We start from the raw sequence: 23,699 nt of genomic DNA, 5'->3' as shown, positions 1-23,699 counted from the left end.
AATTTTATTGTATTTTCACACACTATCAAGTATCAACCTTCATAGTTGATTTCATTCCACTAAAGATATGCTTGTGGTAATATGTTATGACTCTTTGCAAGATGAAAGAGAGCAATTAAGAAGAGAACCTCTGTAGTCTGTACCATATTTCAAACTTAATTCAGGGGATTTGCAGTGAATCAAGGTCTCTGGCTTTTTCTTTTGATCTTCCTCTTCCTTTGTCTTTCAGCGCAGTACTTAAAAACTTTAGCAATACATGTTCTTAAATTTCTAAGATCCCTCTTCATTACAGAGTGAGAGCAACGTGGAATGATCCACAGCGCAGGACATGTAAAGAGTTCCAATGGAAGATTTTTTCCATCAACTGAATATCCTAATGTTTCTCCTTGCAGCAGTGTAGTTGGGATGATCAGAATTATGACGAATCCCATCATCATTGTCATTTGGGGTTGAACCGTTCGACCGTTGGAACTTGGAAGTAAAGCCAGAGATATTTATAGGTTCAAGTTCAACTATCTCTCCTGCTTAATTTTGTAGTTCAGAAATATCAAATATAACTTTTTTTTTTGGCCAAGAAAAAAATAGCTTTCAGATTCCAATTTATGTGACATCATTTTATTTAATAATAATTTGGATTAAATATCAAAATTCTTCTAGTGAAATAGTACATAGTTGTGCTCTTTTAACATGTGCTATTGTATAATAACTTTTATGAATATTTTTATGCCAAAATTATGAACATTTTTTAATACCTAGCTCAAAAGTGATCGAATTGAATTAGTTTGGCTTTTGGTGGTTTTTATGCTTGAAACAAATAATCGGTCCAATCAATTTAATTTTCAGATTTTGCATTCAGTTCAGTGAAAAGAAAGTTAATTATAATTAGTTGGAATAATTATATTAGATCAGTCCATTTAATGGATTTTTAATTGGATTTTAATCGCTCATAGATTGTGTTTTTAGTTGACTACTTGATTTTAGCCGCCAAATTTGCTCTTGTTGCCTTTTATTTTTCATGAATGGATTTATGTTAAATTGAGGGCAAATTTGAAAAAATTAATTGATAAAAAAAAAATAAAAAATCAGTAAAGGAGTGCAAGTAGATTTTTGTGGAGTATGAAATTAACACTCCCTTTGTTTTTATATATAAATAAATAGTAGCATTCAAATTAAAAAAAAAAAAAATGCTCGGACAGCAAAGCACAGCCTCTAGTGCAAACAAGTACGAAATTCAGCATTTAAAACCTAAACGGATATACATCATAAGCCCAATGACCCAACTAAATAAGCCCAACAATTAAACAGCAAGATATATATATATATATACAGGGAGCTTTTATTATGAGATTTCTTAAAAAAAAAAAAAATTGGCCACTTAAAAATAGATATCCACATTATGTTTAAGAGATCAATTGTGGGGTTTATTCCACATTATATTTTGATGATAGCAACCATCTACCTTTTACAATTGTACATGACTTAAAGTTATTCATCTATTAAGACAATGTTCAAGAGTTAAAATAACACAATCAGTTAATGAATGAGGATCTTTTAAATGTCGCCTGCAAGGTGCCACCTTCACTAATACACATTTATAATATTCGAAGAGTATCTTCATTTGAGGTTTGCTTTCTATAAATCTAGCGGCAAGATAATTTTTTTTGATTATTTCTAAGATGGGCTTTTCAAGTCCATCAATTGAAGGGGAATCTCCTAATATTTCACCTTGCACTATAGTTGGGATAATCAATATCAATAAGAATCCCATCATCATTGACATTAATACTACTCTACTACTCACACTAATTTCATCCATAAATCCTCTCTCTCTCTCTCTCTCTCTCTCTCTCTTTAATTTTTTTTTGTTGTATTTTTGTACTTTGGAATTGAATGCAAAACCATAAACATTTATAGGTTCAAGTTGTTCAATCCCTCTCTCATGCTTTGGTAGTTTAAGAGTTATCAAATATAACATATTATGTTTTTATATTTTACAACTTTACTGAAATAGTGACGTACTTTTAACATAAAATAATAATGATTTTGTTTTTTCCTTTTGTGAATATATAGATATATATAGATTTGTTTAAGAATGATGACCTTTGAGGAATTATGTTAGCCTAGGGATGAAATTTCTTTTTGGATAATTAAAGCCATGTATTTTGGTTATCAAGGTTACAAATTAAATCGATCATCATTGTATTTATTACATTAAATTTAGAGTTAATTAACCTGTGGCCAAAAAAAAAACTTTAGAGTTAATTGAAATTTGGTTAATTCCTTTATTTTTCTTTTAAACATTAAATTCTTCCAAAATAGTGAGACTTCTGACAAAGTGTTGCAGCTTTTGAGTAGATTTTTAAAAAATAAAAAATTGATGTCTCTTCACTAGAATCATATGTTGCATGAGAGGCTCATAGGAATGTAAGAAGGAACTATGATATAACTCTTAGACATTTAGAAAAAGTTGTATATATTATACAAGAGTTCAATTTTATTTATTACACTAATTAAAGATCGAGAAGCCAGAAATAAAAACATTTATACTATTTGATACGTTACATCGATCTATAGGTGATTAAATATACAATGAAGAATATAATTATTTATGGACAGTGAGAATGTTTTTTTTTTTTTTTTTGAGAAGTTATAATATTTACTTTTGAATGTAATGTAAGAGCATATAAACATATTTTAGGTTCTTCTCAAAAAAAAAAAAAAAAAAAAATTTAGGCAATATATATAGGTGTGTGTGTGTTAGCATACAATGCATTTTGTTTTTTCGGTAAGCGACATATTTCATTCATGAAGATCTGGGGGCGACATTCTAACCTCAAGTAAAATTTTGATCACAATTAAGTAAAAGATCGACAGACATTATTTACCTCCGGCAAATGTTCCAGCCGATCCATTCCAGTCCTTGAAAGCACTTTTTGGCCAGTGATGGGGTTAATCGTATATGAGCACTACAGGTATAGATTCCAAATTGTAGAGTGTGCAAACCTTCCTGCATTCACTTGTATCATCATACGCCTACATTTGCAGACCATTAACATCATAGAGATGAATTAGGCACAAAATACAAATAATTAATTTGTTTCATGATCAGCACCATATATATATAATTTATTTTTCCTGCATTATTTATAAAACAATTTCAATTTCATTTGCTCAGGAAGTATAAATATAACAAGGAGGATAACGTCAATCAAAACAACATACCATTTAAAATGAACCCTGAAACAGTAGCTTCAAGGGAAGAGGATATATGGAAGCAAGCATCATGCATGTCCCATGTCCTATATGTTTCACTTTCTTATCCAACTCACCCAGTACCCTGAGATGTAGTACGTACAATTGTACAAAGTAAATTAATGCAGATGTGCACCCAAGCTCAATAAACTTGCGCCATTCATATTCTTTCTATAAACATATAAAAACTAATTAAAAACATATATAAACTATAATCCGAAAGGCTATACGCTATAACTATAATAGTTTTAGAATATAAACTATAAACTATAGTTCTAGTAATAGTTTATATAATCTATAATAAACATATTTCTCAGAAAAAAAAAATCTATAATAAACATACAGCAGCTCTTAGAAAATATATGACAGGAAAACAAAAAAACAAAGGCTCATAGAAAATCAATATTCCCATTAATATCTATAGGAAAATATAGATATGGTCTAATTGCACAAAACTGGCTTTAATAGAATTGCACAAAAATTATCCACTCCTTCAAAATCCTAGAATTTCTAAAGCGCTGCACAAAGTTTACAGCAAATCTCAAATCCAAAGAAGCTATATCATCATGTTCCTACTTCCACCAGCATATATCCCAAGTAAATTAATAATAATATTATTCCGGGCCAAGTTATATGAAAACTCTTCCAACACGTACTTGAATCATGGAATATACTTGTACATGTTCGGGTTTGTCTCGTCCCTCTCCAGGAGGCTGCATATTTCAACAATAGTTTAGCTATGAACAGGGGCGAATCTAGGATTTCAAAGTGGGGTGGGCTAAACTTAGCTTACGAACTATTTTTGTCTTAAAAAAAAAAAAGTTGCACCTAGTTAATTAGGGGGGACGTAATGGCAAATACTATATAACACTATCTAAGTTGCGCCCAACGTTTCTTCACTAAGTAAAAATTATTAATTATCAATTCATTATCGATACTATTAATTAGAAAATTCTCGTTCAATGGGGATGATCATACATTCAGCCAGAAATTTATCGTCTATCTTGTTTCGAAGTCGATTTTTTAATAAACCTCATAAATGAAAATGCTCATTCTTTCGGTGATGTAACAACATAAAGAGTCAACACCAGACGAATCAATCTATCAATCAAGTCGTAGTCTTTTGCCAACCCTATTTCTACTAATTTAATAAACAGTTGAGAAAAAAATAAAAAACAAAGACCATGGAGATATAAACCCAAATTAAAACTAATATAATACCTTATTAGAGACTTAGAGTTAGAACTGTGTGTGGTGGGGGCTAGGAGATGAGAGAGATCTATGTGTTGCTCTCATTTGCATAGGTAAGAAGTTTTGGGGATCAGGGGAAAAAGAAACAATTTAATTAAAATAATTTTTTATTCTTTGGTGGGTTAATAACTTAATGTTCAGCACATGATTACTGTCATGGAATGATGAGTTAATTAACTTAATGTTCAGCAAAACCAATAAATAAAAGGGCCAGTGGGATTTGGATGGAAATGGACTGGGCTAGGCTTCAAATGTATACAACTAAGCTTAAAAAAACCCAAAAAAGCACCTGGGCTGCAGCCCAGGCAGCCCATAACATAGATTCGCCCCTGGCTATGAATAACATGTTTGTACAAAATTATCAGAATTAAGCAAAGAAACACGAAAACTATCCATACAGATATAAGAGTGGTACATGGCTTAAAATTAATGCTCAGGAGCTACACATGCACATGCAGTCAAGATTAGAGTACGTGGTACATGGCTTCAACGATATTTTTCATCAAGGCAGCGTTCTAAGGCATTATAAATACAAGTAGTTAATGAAATGGGATGTGTTAAATGGTGCCTGCAAAGTGCCAGCTTCACTGCCCCACATTTATAATATGTTCTTCGAAGAGCTTTTTGAGGAGAGGTTTATTAAAATTAGGTCCTTGAAGATCATTGGCTGAAGAAAGATGGTTAGAAGAAATTGAAAGTGAAGGTGAAGGAGAAGGAGAATCCCCTTCTCCTTAATTGCACTATAGTTGAGATCAGCATTAGCCCTACTAATCCCATCATCATTGTCATTAGAACTTGTCTTTTAACTACGTACTGTCATTAGTACTTGTCTACTACTCAAACTAATTTCATACACATCCATACTCTCTCTCTCTCTCTCTCTCTCTCTCTCTCTATTTTGTAACCGTACCTTGGAGTATGTAAAACCATATTTTATAGTCTTATCTCTTAACCCACCTTTCATCGATTTTTTTGTAATTTAAGAATGTCGACTATAAGATATTTTGTTTTTCTATTTATTAAATTAAAATTTTATCCATATCAAGAACATTCAAAATTTTACATATTATTTTGAACAGAGATTTCACATGCATGTAAAATAATAAAAAATAGCTTACTTAAAAATTAATAATGATCACCTTTGACAAACTATGATACCTATAAAGGGCGCGTGGAATTAGAATTTGAAGTTTGGAAGAGCCAAAACATAGAATTCAAATGTATAAATATGTAATTAATGTTCAAAACAAAATTATGATAAAATATATAGAATCATTCGTAGGATTTTTTTTTTTTACCACTAGCATCATTCATAAGATATGAAAAAACCAAAAGGCACAAAATAATTGTGTACCATATATATTGTTTTGAAATTTGAAAGACCATCATGTTGTACATAGCATTTTGCTTTATAGATTTAAAACTTGCCACCTCTTAACTTCGAGTATACTTTTTTATTTATATATTTATATTTTGAGCTCTAAACTTTATCTAAACTTTATTTTTCCTCGTTTCTAAAAAAAAAGAAAAAAAAACTTTATTTTTCCTCCTAATTAATACCCATGCCCATTCAAAAATATATTAACGCACTAAATTACCTTGATATAGAAGCTAGAAAATCAGCATAATAATCAGTCGTTAGATTTTACGCATCCAGTACAGGATTTCCGCATCTGGCAAGTACTGTCTATCCTTTAATTTTTTGTTGATAAATTAGTTATCGATGGACATTAATTAGCTGTCTATCAGTCTATGTAACATATATAGCTAGAGTATTAAATATATATATTTATTATTTATTTTTTTCTTTTTTTATCTAACTTCTCTTCAAATCAGTGGACAATATATATTTCAAGGTCAGAGAGAGGGGTTAGAATTTCTGTACCATATTTCAAATTCATGCCCGGGGTCGAGATTAGAGTGGTACATGGCTTCAACGATATTGTTCCTCAATGCAGATATCAAGAGCAGTATAAATACAATTAGTTAATGAACGGGGATCTGTTAACTGGTGCTTGCAAAGTGCGAGCTTCACTGCCGCACATTTATAATATTTGTAGAGCATTTTGAGGAGAGTTTTATTAACTTTAAGTCCAAAACAATCATTGGCTGAAGAAAGATGGTAAGAAGAAATTGGAGGTGAAGGTGAAGGTGAAGGAGAATCCCCTTCTCCTTGCACTATAGTTGAGATCAGCATGAGCTGCATTACCAATCCCAACATCATTGTCATTAGTACTTGTCTATTACTCATACTAATTTCATACACATTCATATGTAACTTTGCTCTCTCTTTTGAATTTTTTTTTTGTTTTGTATAATTTTTGCACTTTAGGGTTGAATGCAAAACCATAATTTATAGGCTTAATCCATCTTTCATGCTTTTGTATTGTTTATAAGATATCAAATATAAGATGTTTTGTTTTCATATTATATTAATTTGTAGCTTCACAACATAGACTTTTCATGTGAAATGACAAATATTTATTTAAGAATTTACCTTTGAAAAACCATGTTACGTACGTACTGATGGAACTAGATTTGAAGTTTGGGATAAGAGCGCGTCAAAACTTAAAACTCAAATGTATTAAATACGTTAAATAATATTCAAAACAAAATTATGATTTTAAAAAAATATGGGTAGCATCGTTCATCCTTAAAAGATATGAAAAAACCAAAAGGTATAAAATAATTGTGCACCTCACCAAAAAATATAATTTGTGCACTATAGTGTTTCAACTTCTGAAAAGACCATTCCTTTATAAATTAATTAAATAAAAATCATTTTATTTAATAAAAAACTTACATATCAATGATATCACGCAAAAAAAATTTAACCATCTACACATCATATTGTCATCAAAATAAAAACGTAAAATCTACAAATTTCATTAAAATTCAATGATATCGTGAAATGGGTTAAAAACCAATTAATTTGAATATATTTTCTGTTGGTGTTATTTATTTTTTAATTTTCTTAGTTAATTTTAGTGTTGTTAGTTGTTGAGATATGTCTTCTACTATAATTAATAAAGACTCTATTTAATGTTGGAGTAAGTCGTGGAGTAGTGGGCTAGTTTGGTTAATTATTATCTAGTTAGTGTAATTTCCTTCACCTTCACTTTCACCTCCAATTTTTTCTTACCATCTTATTATAAATGATAGAGGTAGAGGTAGATTTCAGTTTTCTCATGCAGTTATAGTTGGGTAAAAAATTAGAGGTTGAATGTTAGAACGCCTCAAACTAGTTAGCGGTCAAATAGTGGACAAAGTTTTTTGGCCTCAAATGAATGACTTATCTTCCGCTTGGTACCTAAACTAAAATAACATAAAGTTTTGATATTTAAAATGCAAACTTATTGTGATTTGATATCTAAAATCAACAAACATTTTTTGAAATCTTTGGAATTTAAATCTTTCATATTCCGTAGGTTTTAGAAATGATAGTACTAGGGGTACGTGATCAACTTTAATTTATTCCTAAAAACACGTATATTGCAGGTGCAGTTTCAGACTAGTTTTTGCAATAAAATTTAGTGAATTAGGATAGGACGTACTACTGAAAGAAAAGAAAAATTCAAATAAACTTATGAATTACTTTGTTTTCCATTACTTCACCCATAACCATAATCAGAAGCATCTACGTACATAACAAATTAACTAAAACAAACGCTGCCAACTCAACCCTTAATTTGATATAAATACTGAAAACTGAACTGTTTAAATTAGTAATTAATTAATATAAGTATTTATTAATTATTATAAATTATTGATTTGATGAGTAGTGCGTTGGACGTACATTTTGCAACTGACTGTGATGTTGTCGTTGGTGAGGTTTAGTTCATGATGCATAATGGATGTGGTTATTTGGTTTAATTGTGGGGTGGATGTTAATACTAACTTAATTAGATCAAAGTCATGAACTTTTGTGAAATTTGGAAAACCAATAACTACTTAACGCTAGCTGCAACAGCAATGATACTTTTATTGTATTAGAAGGAAATAGATTCGTTCCTGAGCTATGTCTCAGCGTTCTCTCTCCCTGTGAGAGCTTACTGTCCTGTGGTTATCCACCCCTGAGCTAGTCTCAGTCTTCCTGATCTCTCTCACCCTCTCACCTCAGAAATCTCAAAGTCCTAATGGAAGAAGATAGAAGTGCCCAGCAACTAGTAATCCAGCTGAACGAATCTCTGGATCTTGATGATATAACTTGTGGGTTTCGACTGGTTGGTACCCTCTTTGCATCTCGGATGCCAAACAAAGGAGTGGCAAAAGGGCTGATACGGAACGCCCTCTCCTCATGCGGTCAGTTCCGCCTAGCCACCAGGGACGACAAAGACGATCCCGTCTTCACTGTCACTGCGGAAGACGAAACAACCACCCAAAAACTTCTCAACGGGTCTCCCTGGAAGGTGATGGGGTTCAACTTCCATGTGCAACCATGGCCCTCCACTCTGGCACTGGAGGAAATCCCCACCCACCTCATTAGCTTCTGGGTACAAATGCGGGGAATCCCCCCGAATAAACAATCCGTGGGTAATATCAGGTTGATAGCAAACCATGTCGGGAAAGTCCTAAGTGTTGAGGACCCTCTCCTGAGTGAAGATGGAGCTTGCAGTTTTGTCCGTGCACAGATCCTCATGGACAGCAGACTACCCTTACCTCCGGGCTTCAGTTTACCAAGGAGTGAAATTGGTTGTGCTTCTTGGGTGGAGTTTAATTACGAGAATCTAGCAAAGTTTTGCTTTAGATGTGGGAGGCTGGGCCATAGCTCAGGCTGCTCATTCGAACCAACCCCTCTCCCCCAAGGAGTTGCTTATGGTGAGTGGCTCTCAGTTCCAGCAGTTCGCCGCCGGCCACGACGGGGGTATGGGTCTGCACAACAACCCAAAAGGCGTGAACCACCAAACCGGCGTCGCCCAGGCGACATAATGGAGCCACTCAGCATCGCCGGGCCGAGCACAACGGCTCCTTTGGGTCACATGCAGTCAAACAACGTTGGTGTGACAGACTGCACTGTGGAGCAGAGCCGCAGCAGTCTGTGCAGCGCAAATTTGGAAGGTAGTGGCGTGCACTGCCAAGTATTATCATCCCAAGGGGTTACAAACCTCTCTGCTACACATTTCAAATTTCAATCTTTTTCAAAAAGTCATCAAGCTGGACCTAGCTATACCCTTCCTGTCGCCACCTCCTCTCATCAAATCCCTAGGTCCCATGAAGTGATCGAGTGGGACAACTCCTCAATCCATTTTGCTAAGTCAACGGCTGACAACTCCTCGGGGCACGTGACACAAACCTTAACCCCCACAAACTCCTTCCAAGTGACGGCCAACTCTACCCCCTGGACGGCCAACTCTACCCACGTACCTAAACAAAAACCTTCGGTAGCCTCAAACCCCCCTGAGAAAACCAACCCTCCTCCTTTCTTTACCTTGAACTACTCTGATAATCTGCCTCCACCCTTTGACTACATCCCATTAAGTTCCATTTTTCCTACTCCCTTCCCCTCCCCCTTAATCGTCACCCCCTCTGTGTTAGAGGACTTTGCAGCGGTCTCTCCCCTGTTTAATGGCCCTCTGCTGTTGGAGTCACCTGCCACAGAGCCCAATCACACCTCCTCTACCCTTACACTCACAAAAATTTCGAGTCCAAGCTCCTCTCCCACTGGGGTGGAGATCCCTTTTCCAACTAGTAGTGCTGTCAACAGAAAACGCCAGACCCCTCTACAAGATGCCTCCACACCTTTTGCCTCCAACACAAAAAAAGCCAAAAATGAACCCCCCCCCTCTTTTCCCGCCACTACCCCACAACCCCCTCCCCCTCCTCGCAGTTTTTGTTTTTCTCGAAACCAGGCAAAGACCGACTTCACCCCCCTCACCGACTCCAAACCCCCAACACAAAAGAATCTTGGTCTTCCCCCCCAACCCCGTGGACGTGGTCGAGGTCGAGGCCGAGGCCGAGGCCGAAGCAGTGGTGGTAGGAAGAATTCTGGAGTTTTTTGGACTCCCTCTCAGGGTGAAGCTGACGAGTTGGTGGAGGTCCCAATAAAGCTGGACAACACCCTCGCAAAGAAGCAAGTGAATGTGTCCTCACCTCATGACAACCGAAACACATTCAACACCGATGATGGAAAGGGCTGTGGTGGCTGGCCAAAATCAGCCACGGGGTCGTCATGATCGCCATCGCTTGGAACTGCCGAGGGTTGGGGCAAGACTCGACAGTTCAAGCTCTCCGGAATCTCATCCGGAAATATCACCCCTCTATTCTCTTTCTGTCTGAAACTTGGACAAAAGGGAGTAGATTGGAAAAGCTTCGTAGGAGTTGTAAGTTTGATAAAAGTTGGTATGTTGACACGAGCGGTAGAGGTGGTGGCTTAGCCCTCTGGTGGAAGTCTTCTCTCACTGTGGAAATTCTTTCATCAGAGAAACACTTGATTGACTCTATTATTATCCCCCTCGGCGGGGAAGCAGCCCGAGTATCGTGGATATATGGACCTTGTCGTGACGCTGAAAAACTTCAGTTCTGGGACTCCTTGAACTTGATGGGATCCTCCTTTAATGGGCCATGGTGCTGCATTGGAGATATGAATGAAACCATTAGTCCCTAGGAAAAAGTTGGGGGGCGACAGTGGAATTTCGGTAAGAGGAGGTTCCTACGTGACTTCATCTCCAATAATGAGCTTATAGATATTGGTTTTAAGGGCCCGAAATTCACCTGGAAGCGCTTTTGGCCCGAGTGGGGATTGATTTGCTGCCGCCTCGACAGGGTACTGGTCAATATGGCGTGGGTTGAGGCTTGGCCTGAATCCTCTGTTTTGCATGGCCCAATTATTGGGTCCGATCACGCCCCCCTAATCTTTCATACCGAGCCCCAGGTGAAGAAAGGACCTCGTCCTTTTCGCTTTGAATCCTTCTGGTTGAAGGACGAGGAGTGCTGTCGTGTAATAGAGAAGGGATGGGCAAAAAATTTTTCGGGGTCCATAGCTTGGCAGTGGGTTCAAAAGCTGAAGTCTTGCAAAAAAGAGCTTGTTCCTTGGAGTAAACTGAAGTTTGGGAACTCAAAATTGTTGATTGATTGCCACCTGTCTGAACTACAGGAAATTCAAGATAATCCTTTGATGAACGATCGTTGCTCCTTCCTCCAAAAGGAAATCTCAACGTTATGGGGCAGGGAAGAGGCTTTTTGGAAACAACGTTCCCGTGTTACCTGGCTCCAAGAGGGTGACTCAAACTCCAAGTTCTTTCACCTCACTACGCTCCAACATAGACAAAGGAACAAAGTTTTGAAGATTAAGGCTGCTTCGGGTTGCTGGCTTGATCGAGAAAACTCTATAAGGAACGAGTTTGAAGGGCACTTTAAATCAATTTTTACATCCAGCGGTTCTAGAGATATGGACCCTGCTCTTCATTGTATTCAACCAGTGGTCAATGCTCAGATGAATGCCGATCTCCTAAAGCCCCTCAATCCAGATGAAATTCATGATGCAGTAACCCAAATGGGTCCTTTCAAGTCCGCTGGTCCAGATGGGTTCCAAGGCGTGTTCTACCAACAATCTTGGCCTATCATCAAGGAAATTGTTACGGGGGCAACGATCGATTTCTTCAATGGGGGCCCTATTATTTCTCAGTTAAACCAAACAAACATTGTCCTCATTCCAAAGGTCCCTAACCCCGAAAGTGTGTCTCAATTTCGGCCCATAAGTCTATGCAACTTTTCTTACAAAATCTTGGCCAAAGTTTTAGCCAATAGACTCAAATGCCTTTTACCAGAAATCATATCCCCTCACCAATGTGCTTTTGTGCTTGGGAGGCAAATCCAAGACAACATTTTGATTGCTCATGAGGTGTTTCACCACCTGAAACTCAAGAAGTGTGGGGGGAATTTTGAACTAGGCCTCAAACTTGACATGAATAAGGCGTACGACCGGGTGGAATGGGATTTCCTTGAGCTTGTAATGCTCCGCATGGGGTTTGATTGCAGATGGGTAAATTTGATCATGGAATGCGTAAGGACTGTTTCTTTCTCAGTCATTTTCAATGGGAAAGTTGGCTCCTCCTTCGACCCGAGCAGAGGCCTCCGTCAAGGGGACCCTTTATCTCCTTATTTATTCCTCTTGGTCTCGGAAGTCCTATCTTGCTATATCTCCAATGAAATTGCTGCAAATCGTCTTCTTGGGATTAATCTCAGCCGATTTGGTCCAACTCTATCCCACCTCTTCTTTGCGGATGACTCCCTCTTCTTCCTAAAGGCTTCGGTCCCAAATTGTGTGAGATTAAAAGAAATTCTTGATCTATATTGCAAAGCCTCGGGGCAACAAGTCAATTTTCAGAAGTCCAACTTATTCTTTTCCCCAAACACACCTTCGTTTTTAAGGAATGTCCTATGCTCTCTTCTGAACGTGGGGCATACAGAGAACCCAGGCCTATACCTTGGGCTTCCAACAATTTGGGGTCGCTCCAAAAAACTTGCCCTGGCTTTTGTCAGAGAAAAGATCCTGGCCCGTATCCATGGGTGGAAACAAAAGGTGCTATCCCAAGCAGGCAGAGAGGTTTTGATCAAATCAATAGCCTATGCAATCCCCAATTATCCTATGCATTGTTTCTTATTCCCCAAAGGGTTGTGCGATGAGATTGACTCCTGTATCTCCAATTTCTGGTGGGGGCAACAGGAAGATGAATTCAAGATTCATTGGAAATCTTGGGACTTTTTGTGCCTGGCTAAAGACCATGGGGGGCTTGGGTTTCGTAATTTGCTGGACTTCAACAAGGCTCTGCTTGCCAAACAGTCATGGAGGCTCATCCAACAGCCCAATGCGTTGTGGGCCCAGGTGTTAAAGGGACTTTATTTCCCTCATGGTGACTTTATTAAAGCAACGAAAGGAGCTAGAGCCTCCTGGGCCTGGAGCAGTATGTTGGTGGGTAGAGATTTATTGCTTGAAGGTGCTCTGTGGCAAGTGGGAAATGGATCACAAATAAACATTTGGGAAGATCGTTGGTTCCCAGGGGGTCCTTTATCGTGCTCAGTTTCTATCCCTCCTCATGCTCCAACTAATGTTTCTTCCCTTATTGATTGGTCAACAAGATCCTGGGATCTTCGGCCTTTACAGGGAGTGGTGAATGAGATCTCCCTTGGTGCCATTCAGTCTATCCTGCTTGGGGATGAAGATGCTGATGATAGACTCATTTGGGAGGCTACCCCTTCAGGGGTCTACTCGGTTCGCTCGGGGTATAAGTTTTCTCGGTTGAACTCTTTCCGCTACCTCCCTGTTAGACCGGGCCCCTCTGCTCGAGTTGACAATTCTATTTGGAAACTTCTATGGAAGATTAAGACCCTCCCCAAGATCAGAATTTTCCTCTGGAAATGCCTCCACAATGCTCTACCCACGTTCTACTCTCTTTTCAAGAGAAGGCTTATGAATTCCCAATTATGCCCGATTTGTGAAACATACCCAGAAACTGTAGAACATGTCTTATTCCTTTGCCCCTGGTCAAGAGGGGTCTGGTTTGTGAGTAAGCTGGCTCTCAAGTATGACCTTATGACTTTCTCTTCTATGGCAAATTGGCTCTCTACTTTTTCTAACAATGCAGATTTTCCCCATGACGATCGCGACTCGGGCCTCTCGCTGGCTTCCTTTCTGTGCTGGGGTATCTGGAAAGCTAGATGTTCCTATGTGTTTGAGGGATCCCCTCTATCTCCAGTTGTGGTCGCTAATTCAGCGGAGGGGGCAGCAATGGAATTCCAGGAAGCTTCTTCCAAAAGGACCCCTCCTCTTAATTTGGATGCCCAAGAGCAAAATAGCAGCACCTCTGTTTCATGGACTCCACCAACTCCGGGAATTATTAAGATAAACCTTGATGGCTCATGGGATCCTATCTCATCCTGGGGAGGAAGTGCAGTAATAGCTCGGGATCATCTGGGCAACATTATTGATGGGTCCTCGCGTTCTTTCATGGCCAACTCTGCTCTCGAAGTCGAAGCTTCGGCGGCCCTCGAAGCAGCCCAGTTGGCGGTGAACAATGGATTCACCCAAGTCTTATTTGAATCTGACAACAAAGAGCTCATCCAAAGTATCAATGGCAAAATCCCGAGAGGAAGATGGAGGATTTATCCGCTTCTCACAGCCATCAAAAACTGCTTGTCTAGCTTCCCTTGTTCCTGGTCTTGGGCCCCTAGGAGTTCCAACTCTGCGGCAGACCATATTGCCGCTCTTGCTAGAAGGAGGATGTGCCCGGACAACTGGGTCATTCGACCCCCATCCTCCCTGGTCGGTGTTCTCTCCAGAGATGGCCTCCCCTGCCCTCCTTGTTTTAACTGAACCTTGGGTGGTCTCCCATCTGAAGGCGCGGGACCGGAGGGGGGTCTCTGTGTCATCTTCGTGTTTTCTTGTTGGGTGACTCAATCCCTCTTTTGTTCGTTGACTCCTAGGCCTGTAGCGTTACTTGTTTGTTTCTTTGTTGCTGTCTCTGTAGCTTTGCTTATTTGGTTCTTTGTTGTTTGTCTCTGGCTGCCTTTGTGGCTCTCTTTGAATGAAAATTCTATTGACCAAAAAAAAAAAAAGCTGCAACAGCAATGAATTCTCTACGTTCAATTCATTTATATATAAATTGAAACGGGATGATGATCTCCCATTCTCCCTCTCCATATCTACAAATTAAATTCGTAGCTTGAATTCTTAATTCTCTGATCATCTCCTCGATCAGAAATTAATTAAGTATCAAGAATTAATTAATAATGAAGCTGAAGGCAGATAATGATACGGCCATTATTTGCATAGACTTACCCCCCCACATTCATTCAAATGGTCTGTGGAGCGATCCTACTGCTCTTGGTGGTCCGTTCAAAAACGACAGCGTTTTGATTACAAATGCTACATTGCCAGTGCTGGAAAAGCAGATGGCTTTATCTTTCTTCACCACCCAAATCCTTCATCTCTTTCTCAGGGGTTTTGGTATCCCGGTCTTTGTCTCTCAAATGCTGGTAATTAATGTAGTAATTAAGTTTCAATCAATTACCAATTAATTAATTAATTATGTATACTTATATGATCGATGTGCAGGCAGGTTTAATCCTTGGTCCAGCGATTATGGGGAGAATCCCAATTTACAGAAAGTTGATGTTCTCAATTGTGGGTGAGGACATACTTGGCACAATAACATTATTTGGGTACGCCATGTTTCTGTTTCTGGCAGGAGTCAAAATGGATTTAAGCATTGTGTTTCGAACAGGAAGGAAGGCCTTATACACTGGTATTAGCTCCTTTGTTGTGCCTTTAATTTGTGGCATAGTCACCATCGCTGTCCTTCCCAAAAGTTGGGACCTAAAGGCTGACCAAAAAGTCGCACTCACATTTCTAGCACTAACATACTCTCAAACCTCCTTTATTAACATCGCTTGCCTCCTCAGCGAACTCAAACTCCTAACCTCGGAGCTCGGCCGCTTAGTTCTCTCATCCGGCATTGTTAATGACATGTTGTGGTTGAGTATCGGTTTATTTGCCAGAGTGACTTTTCGTTCCATAGAGGAGATAACTGGTCCCAACCCTGGGCATAGCCTTCGAGACGGTGTCGCTTTGATTGGCTTCATTCTTACCGTTGTGTTTGTGGCCCGCCCCGCTATGTTTTGGGTCATCAAAACTACGCCCAAAGGCAAAGCTGTTCATGGCGGCTACCTCTTCCTCATCCTTCTGTTGGCCCTATGTTCTGGACTCTTCTCCTCATGGTTTAATCAGTTTTTTTTATTTGGGCCTTTTATTTTGGGGTTGGCTGTACCAAATGGGCCCCCACTTGGCTCTGCTCTGGTTCACAAATACGATTTTATGGTCACTCAAGTGTTTCTCCCACTCTTTGTAACCTCTTCTGTGCTGCTCACAAATCCCACACACATCCTAGGCTTGTCCAACAACCTTGTTGCAACGGCGAATGTCATCCTCCTTCTCGTAACCCTGGTGGCCAAATTGGCAGCCAACCTCTTATCTGCACTGTATTGTAAGATGCCTATGATGGATGCTTTGGCAATTTCTGTCATTATGTCCTGCAAAGGAGTGGCTGAGTTGGGTGCCTACGTGCATTTAATGGTACTTATATATATCCTTCAATATTGTTGGTTAATATTCATTCATTGTCGGAGATTAGCTAGGGATTTAATGAATTATTATTAATTGCAGAGTTTGGACGACCAGACTGTTGCAGTTTCGGTGATGGTTGTCCTAGTGAATGCATTGATTGTGCCCATTGTTGTGAGACGGTTGTACAAACCATCGAGGAAGTACGCAGGATATGAACAAAGAAACATAGCAAGTTTGAAACACAAGTCGGAGCTGCGGATACTTGCGTGCATTCACAGGCACGACAACTCCGCAGCAGTGATCAGTTTATTGGACGCTTGTTGTCCAACGCGAGACAACCCCATTGGTCTCTCCGTGCTTCACCTGATCGAGATGTCTGGTCAAGCCGCGCCCATTTTCATATCCCACAAGATGCACAAGAATAAAATTTCGGACGTCTCGTATTCGGAGGACGTGCTTCTTTCGTTTCTTCATTTCGAGCGGGAATATTCTGAGGCCGTTACAGTGCAGCCATTCACAGCCATTTGTCCGCCCGAATACATGCACGAGGATGTGTGTGCGCTTGCACTGGACAAACTCACATCGCTCATAATCCTCCCATTTCATCGACATTGGGGGCTCGATGGCTCCATCCAGTCCCAAGTTGAAGCAGTACGCTCCTTAAATTCAACCCTTCTCCAAGGAGCACCTTGTTCAGTAGGAATTCTAGTCAACCGTGGCCCTCTAAGGCAATCATCAACATTCGCTTCAAACAGCTTCCAACAGCCAGCCAGCCACCGATCACCACAATACAGAGTTGCACTCATCTTCTTGGGAGGCGAGGATGACAGGGAGGCATTGGCTTTGACCCAGCGGATGGCCAACGACCCAAACATCAGCGTAACCGTTTATTACCTAACTGCCTCCAGAGACAGTAACGCCCCGAACTGGGATAGGATTTTAGATTTGGAGAGCTTGAGGAAGTTCAGGCAAGACTGCATGGGAAATGGATCAGCTGCATTTTACAATGAGGAGATTGCGGACAGTGGGCCCCAAATGGTGGAAATTCTGCGAGCTATCGTCAATAAATATTATCACCTTTTCCTTGTTGGGAGAAGACGAAATGGGGACGCCCCTCAAACTTCAGGTCTTGATGAATGGAGTGAATTCCCGGAGCTTGGTATTGTTGGGGACATGCTTGCCTCTCATGATTTCGGCTGCAGATCTTCTATCTTGGTCCTACAACAACAATTAAAACACAAATAATTAACCCCAGGAATGCAAATGATCGATCGAATCAAATTCAAGTGCATGTGAAATTTAAACTGCGCTATTTTTATCAATAATTGCCAACTATATATCAACCGTAAATTCAGCTGCACAAATTAATTTGCAAATGAATCTACCAACATTGTTAATCTGCAAAATCTGCAAATTAAAATTTATTGGATTCAGATGATCATCTGCTTGTTATTTCTCTATTTGTTTTTACTTAACTTTTCATACTTTATTCGTGTAGTTATTATCCACAAATCACAATATAAAATTTAGACTAATATATATTTAATTATTAAGCTTCGATCATTTCTATCCACCAATCTCTTTCGCATACTTTTTTTTTTCTTCATTGTAATTTCCATCACATTATATTAATACATTTGTAAATTTCATATATTAAAAGGATTAATTATAATTTATCCTACTAAACTTTGGGAGGTTCGCACTTTGCTCCATAAATTAATATTTTTAACAATTAACCCCCATATTATTTTCTGTAAACAAAAGACTCTAAAGTACTAGTCATTTTAAATTATAATTAGAGTCCATTATTTATAAGGTACTAATAAAGCAAAATAATAACCAAAACCACCCAATCTATTTTTATTAACTTGCAGGCACTATCTACCAGCCCAAAATATAACATGCGGACACCTTCCAAAAGAAATGCATCACAACCAAACCAACTACACAAACAGCCCAAAACTGATTTTCTTCTTTTCTTTGTCAAATCGATCTCTTTCTTCAACTTTACCAAATCGACAATTGTTCATCTTCACTCACAAGCATCGTTCTGCAATTGCAAGCCTGTAACTCTAAAAAAACTGCAGTTTCAATTCACAAACTGCAATTTCAGTTCACTTTGCAGTTTCAGAAACTGCAGTTAGTAACTGCAACTGCAAGCTTGCAGCTCCAAAAAACTACAGTTTCTAGTTTCACTTACACTGCAACTGCAAGCTTGCAACTCAAATAAACTGCAGTTTCAGTTGATTTGCAGTTTCTGAAACTGCAGTTGCAACTTAAATAAACTGCAGTTTCAGAAACTGCAGTTAGTAACTGCAACTCTAATAAACTGCAGTTTCAGTTCACTTGTAATGTTCCAGAAATTGCAGTTTCAGAAATTGAGCTTAATCAAGAACCTTCTACTGATAAGAAATCAAAGTAGGAGTCTACGTACCACAAGCTGTGATCATCCCCAATCGAGGAGAAGTCGAAGTGGTCAGAGTAGATCTAGAAGGCTTCGATCAAGCTCTGAGCAGATCCATTAGAAGGCTTCGATCAAGCACACAGAGAGAGAGAGAGATCTGGAGCTTGTGAGATTTGGAAATAGAGAGACTCTAAAAACAGAGCCAAATAACGTACAAACTATACTGGAAAAGAAAAAAATAAATATTAAATATTCTATAAAAAAAATAAAAAAATGAAAAAATGGTTATTTAATGTGGGTTAGTAAAGGACAACTGATCCTAAAATACGAAAAGTACCTTATTGTTAAGTTCAAACAATATGTATAATTGAGGGTAAATATAAAAGTTGTCATGTAGTAGGAAATAATTAATTCTTATAATTAAGCAGGAGACAACTGTACCAACTAGCTAGCGATGAAATTAGCATGCATATATGACACTGCATATTTTCAGTCCAAGAAGCTAGGGTACGTATTACATAAACGGCAAATATCGATCTTTGTTATAAACGGCAAATATATATCTTCTTATACTCTGGCTTTTCGTGCGCTGTTTACCCTCATTAATTTCAATGGTGCATATAATTAATTAATAGTGGTGCAAAGCTGGCAGGTAGCTAGCAGATTATGGCTAGACTGATTCTTGATGCATGCATGCATATCCACCCACTACTTTACAAGTCACTTATGTTGTGTCTGCAAAGCTCTTCGCTGTACAAATCAAATTCTCCAAAATTGGACTCTGGTAATTAATAGAGACCAAATTAAGCCAGGAATAGGATTTGTCTTTTTTTTTTCTTTTTTTCGAGTCAACAAGAATATAAGGATACTCGCTGTACGTAGCCAGCTGTCTGTACGCGTTTAATTGATCACAAATAATAGGTTACATTTTAAAGGATATTTTTGTAAATTGCATTTCATTCCTAAACCTGTGGGGAGAGAAATCAGAATTCTAGTAGGAGTGTTAATTATAACTTATTAAAACCTGAATTTGTAATCATATTGGATATGGAATTTTCCATAAAGTCAGATTTTCGATCGATGACAGCTTGTAACAGTTTACGCTTGAAACCCTCTCGTCCATTCAAAATTAATTCCCATATATAGATAATTCAGTCCCCTACTCGAGCGATATATCTTCGAGTCCCTACCTACTTCTACTTGTACCCGATTCTGAATTTGAATTAATTAATTAATTAATTCTGTTTCAGAGCCCAAAAATACATAGTCCTACTCCTAATCAATTAGGGAGTGAGACGTTCACTTGTTAATATTAAAGGGCTGGCTCACAGGCACAATTACACGCACAAAATTTATTAGTTTCAAAATTAAGATCAGAAAGAAAGAAAGAGACAGATCGATCGATAGATGGAGAGGAACCCTAGCAAAGGCTCTGATATTCAGAGAGAGGTGGAGTTCGAAGATAATGATCAACGTGAAGCAAGGTTGAAACAGGACAAGGGTAAGCAGGTAATGGTGGAAGAGGCATTCAAGGATACGCCGGTGCCGGAATGGACGAAGCAAATCACTGTGAGGGCAATGGTCACCAGCTTTCTCTTAAGCATTGTCTTCAACTTCATCGTCTGCAAGCTTAACCTCACCACTGGTGTCATACCCTCGCTCAACGTCGCCGCGGGGCTGCTGGGTTTTGCTGTGGTCAAAGGATACACCTCCATGATCGAAAAGTGTGGCCTCTTGAAGCAGCCCTTCACTCGTCAGGAGAACACTGTCATCCAAACATGTGTCGTTGCCTCCTCTGGGATCGCCTTTAGCAGTAAGTTAATTATCAATCACCAAATTTTCTTAATTTTGCGTACCTACAAATTCTCATATCGGTTTTGATTTTTATTGATTAATTTACATCGTGAATTAGGGTTTCTTCTAAATAATTTATATTACAGTACATTTTTACAATACAATGAAAGAAAATCTTAGGATTTGCAAGTCTGCATATTTTGACAGGTGGATTTGCATTGTCACACATAACAAACATAAAATCTAGACGTTCGTCTCAAAAGTATATTATTAATAATTATTTATTAATTGTTGCAAAAGTGATGAACCAAGATCTAGCTAGACAAGTATTGTTCGAAAGTATATATATATATATATATATATATACCAAGAAATTGATTAAGCATCTTATCTGTATGATTAATTAGGTGGTACTGCAAGTTATCTACTGGGGATGAGTGCAAAGATAGCTGCTCAAGGAGATGAAGGCAACACCCCAATCAATGTGAAGAACCTTTCTCTTGGATGGATGATTGCATTTCTCTTTGTTGTCAGCTTCGTTGGCTTGTTTTCCATTGTTCCCCTAAGAAAGGTACGTACATGTAGCTAGTGAATTAATTTGGTTTTCGATCTTTTCAACATGAATTTTGAATTGATCGATTCGTTGCAACTTAGTTTATTTTCAAGATGATCTTTCAGTCAAATATCGTAATTAACTAATTAATGTTTAAATTGAATTAATTCCGCACCAACAGATGATGATCCTGAAGTACAAGTTAACATACCCAAGTGGAACTGCAACCGCATACCTCATCAACAGTTTTCACACACCCAAAGGAGCCAAGCTAGCAAAGTAAGCATTAAGTCATAAACATGCATACTCTACTTAATTATATATGCTTTAATTAATCAGCCATGTATATATTCTTATCATGAATTAATCAATTCATGCAGGAAACAAGTTGCTGTTCTCTTCAAAAGCTTCTGCTTCAGCTTTGCATGGGCCTTTTTCCAATGGTTTTTCGCGGCTTCTGATGGCTGTGGATTTGCCAGCTTCCCAACATTTGGTCTCCAAGCCTATGCGCAAAGGTACGTACATATATAATTAAGCTAGTCCTTTTCTTTTATCTGAATCCTTAATTACTACCTAATTAATTAAGAAATTAGTAATCCAGATGGATAATCTAATGTTGTAATGTATTGCATATATGCACAGGTTTTACTTTGATTTCTCATCGACATATGTTGGTGTTGGAATGATTTGCCCATACATGGTAAACATATCATTGCTTTTTGGAGCCGTTCTTTCATGGGGAATCATGTGGCCGTTGATTGAGCAAAAGAAAGGCATCTGGTACAGCTCTACATTATCTGCCAGCAGTCTCCACGGCATCCAAGGATACAGGGTTTTTATTGCCATAGCCATGATGCTTGGTGACGGTCTATTCCATGTCGTCTACATGCTCGCCATGAGCGCCATAAGTCTATATAGAACCGGAAAAGCATCAGAAACCAAATTAGAGCCATCAGAAACCAAATTAGAGCCATCATCAACCAAATTAGAGCCATCATCAGCTATAAATCATGACAGTGCTGAAGCTGGATCAACTGTGTCCTCCTCACCAGATAACTATGACGAACAACGAAGAGTTGAGTACTTCTTGAAAGACCAAATGCCCAACAAGCTTGCTTTTGGGGGTTATGTTGTCCTCGCCGCCATATCCATCATTGCAGTACCATTCATCTTCCCCCAATTGAAATGGTACCAAATATTGATTGCTTATCTCATTGCCCCAGTTTTGGCCTTTTGCAACGCCTATGGGTGTGGCCTCACGGACTGGTCTCTTGCCTCCAACTACGGCAAATTCGCCATCATAATCTTCAGTGCCTGGGTTGGCCTCGACAATGGTGGTGTCATTGCCGGCCTTGCTTCTTGTGGTGTCATGATGAGCATTGTCTCCACTGCCTCCGATCTCATGCAGGACTTCAAGACCGGATATCTCACACTCTCATCTCCACGCTCCATGTTCTTGAGCCAAGTTTTTGGTACCGCCATTGGTTGTGTCATGTCGCCTTTGATCTTCTGGTTCTTCTACAAAGCTTACCCAATAGGCGATCCCGAGGGCTCATACCCTGCACCCTATGGTTTAATGTACCGCGGAATTGCACTGCTTGGAGTTGAGGGTGTCAGTTCTCTTCCCACAAACTGTGTCGCTCTTGCAGTCTCATTTTTTGTTGGTGCGATTGTCATAAACATAATTACCGAGCTGTTGCAGCGTTATGAGACCAAGCACAAGATCTACAGGTTTATTCCGAGCCCCATGTGCATGGCCATCCCGTTCTATCTTGGTTCCTACTTCGCCATTGACATGTGTTTGGGGAGCTTGATTCTGTTCCTGTGGCAAAGGAAGAACAAGAAGAAGGCCAATGACTTTGCACCTGCTGTGGCATCTGGTCTCATTTGTGGTGACTCTTTGTGGGGCGTTCCAGCTGCTATTCTCTCACTTGCGGGCCTCAACGCTCCTATTTGCATGAGGTTCCTTTCTGCTTCTGCCAACAACAAAGTTGATGCTCTTTTGTCTGGTCACTAGACCCTACACACTGCTCGATCAAGCTTCATCGATCACTCGCTAGCTAGCTTATTCATTTCATGCCATTTTGTATATATTCAGCGCAGCTAGCCTTTTAATTTCAAACCTACAAATTAATATTATATTTCGATACATGTTGTAGCACTTAGAATTTTATTTCTGGATTTGCAAGATAATTGGATATTGGTTTTCTAGTTACCATATATATATATTCTCATCAATTTGTCATTTTCCTAGATTTATAATAAATATAGTAAGCAATTCGTGATATTTAATTTGGAAAAGTTTATGTTTCCTATTATTATTATTTTTTGTGAATTTAACTATATGGTCACAAAATATTAATAAGTGTATTAGAATATATTTT

General features: G+C 38.7%; 2 protein-coding genes and 1 pseudogene across 2 annotated transcripts; all 3 read left to right on the top strand.

Annotated features, from left to right (window-relative positions):
• Positions 1–11,278: 11,278 nt before the first annotated feature.
• LOC147295788 (uncharacterized) lies at positions 11,279–14,815 on the top strand. Its single transcript, XM_086231282.1, has one exon. It carries the CDS (start codon positions 11,279–11,281, stop codon positions 14,813–14,815), a length of 3,537 nt encoding a protein of 1,178 aa, XP_086087408.1.
• Positions 14,816–15,231: 416 nt separating this feature from the next.
• LOC147295787 (cation/H(+) antiporter 4 pseudogene) lies at positions 15,232–17,809 on the top strand (annotated as a pseudogene).
• A 2,566-nt stretch (positions 17,810–20,375) lies between these two features.
• Positions 20,376–23,332, top strand: LOC147295786 (putative metal-nicotianamine transporter YSL7). Its single transcript, XM_086230466.1, has 5 exons — positions 20,376–20,781; positions 21,170–21,333; positions 21,497–21,594; positions 21,696–21,830; positions 21,958–23,332. The coding sequence occupies exons 1-5, from the start codon at positions 20,376–20,378 to the stop codon at positions 23,330–23,332; spliced, it is 2,178 nt and encodes a 725-aa protein (XP_086086592.1).
• Positions 23,333–23,699: the final 367 nt, after the last annotated feature.

The sequence above is a fragment of the Dryas octopetala genome, chromosome 2 (genome assembly GCF_963921425.1).
Source record: "Dryas octopetala chromosome 2, drDryOcto1.1, whole genome shotgun sequence".
In the NCBI taxonomy this organism is placed as follows: Eukaryota; Viridiplantae; Streptophyta; class Magnoliopsida; order Rosales; family Rosaceae; genus Dryas; species Dryas octopetala.
The sequence above is the reverse complement of the archived record's forward strand: the minus strand, read 5'-3'. Positions and strand labels throughout refer to the sequence as shown.

Coding starts and splice junctions, on each gene's coding strand:
- LOC147295788 (XM_086231282.1), top strand. CDS start 11,279: ATGGCGTGGGTTGAGGCTTGGCCTGAATCCTCTGTTTTGCATGGCCCA.
- LOC147295786 (XM_086230466.1), top strand. CDS start 20,376: ATGGAGAGGAACCCTAGCAAAGGCTCTGATATTCAGAGAGAGGTGGAG. Junction 20,782..21,169: donor CTCTGGGATCGCCTTTAGCA/GTAAGTTAATTA, acceptor ATGATTAATTAG/GTGGTACTGCAAGTTATCTA. Junction 21,595..21,695: donor AAAGGAGCCAAGCTAGCAAA/GTAAGCATTAAG, acceptor CAATTCATGCAG/GAAACAAGTTGCTGTTCTCT.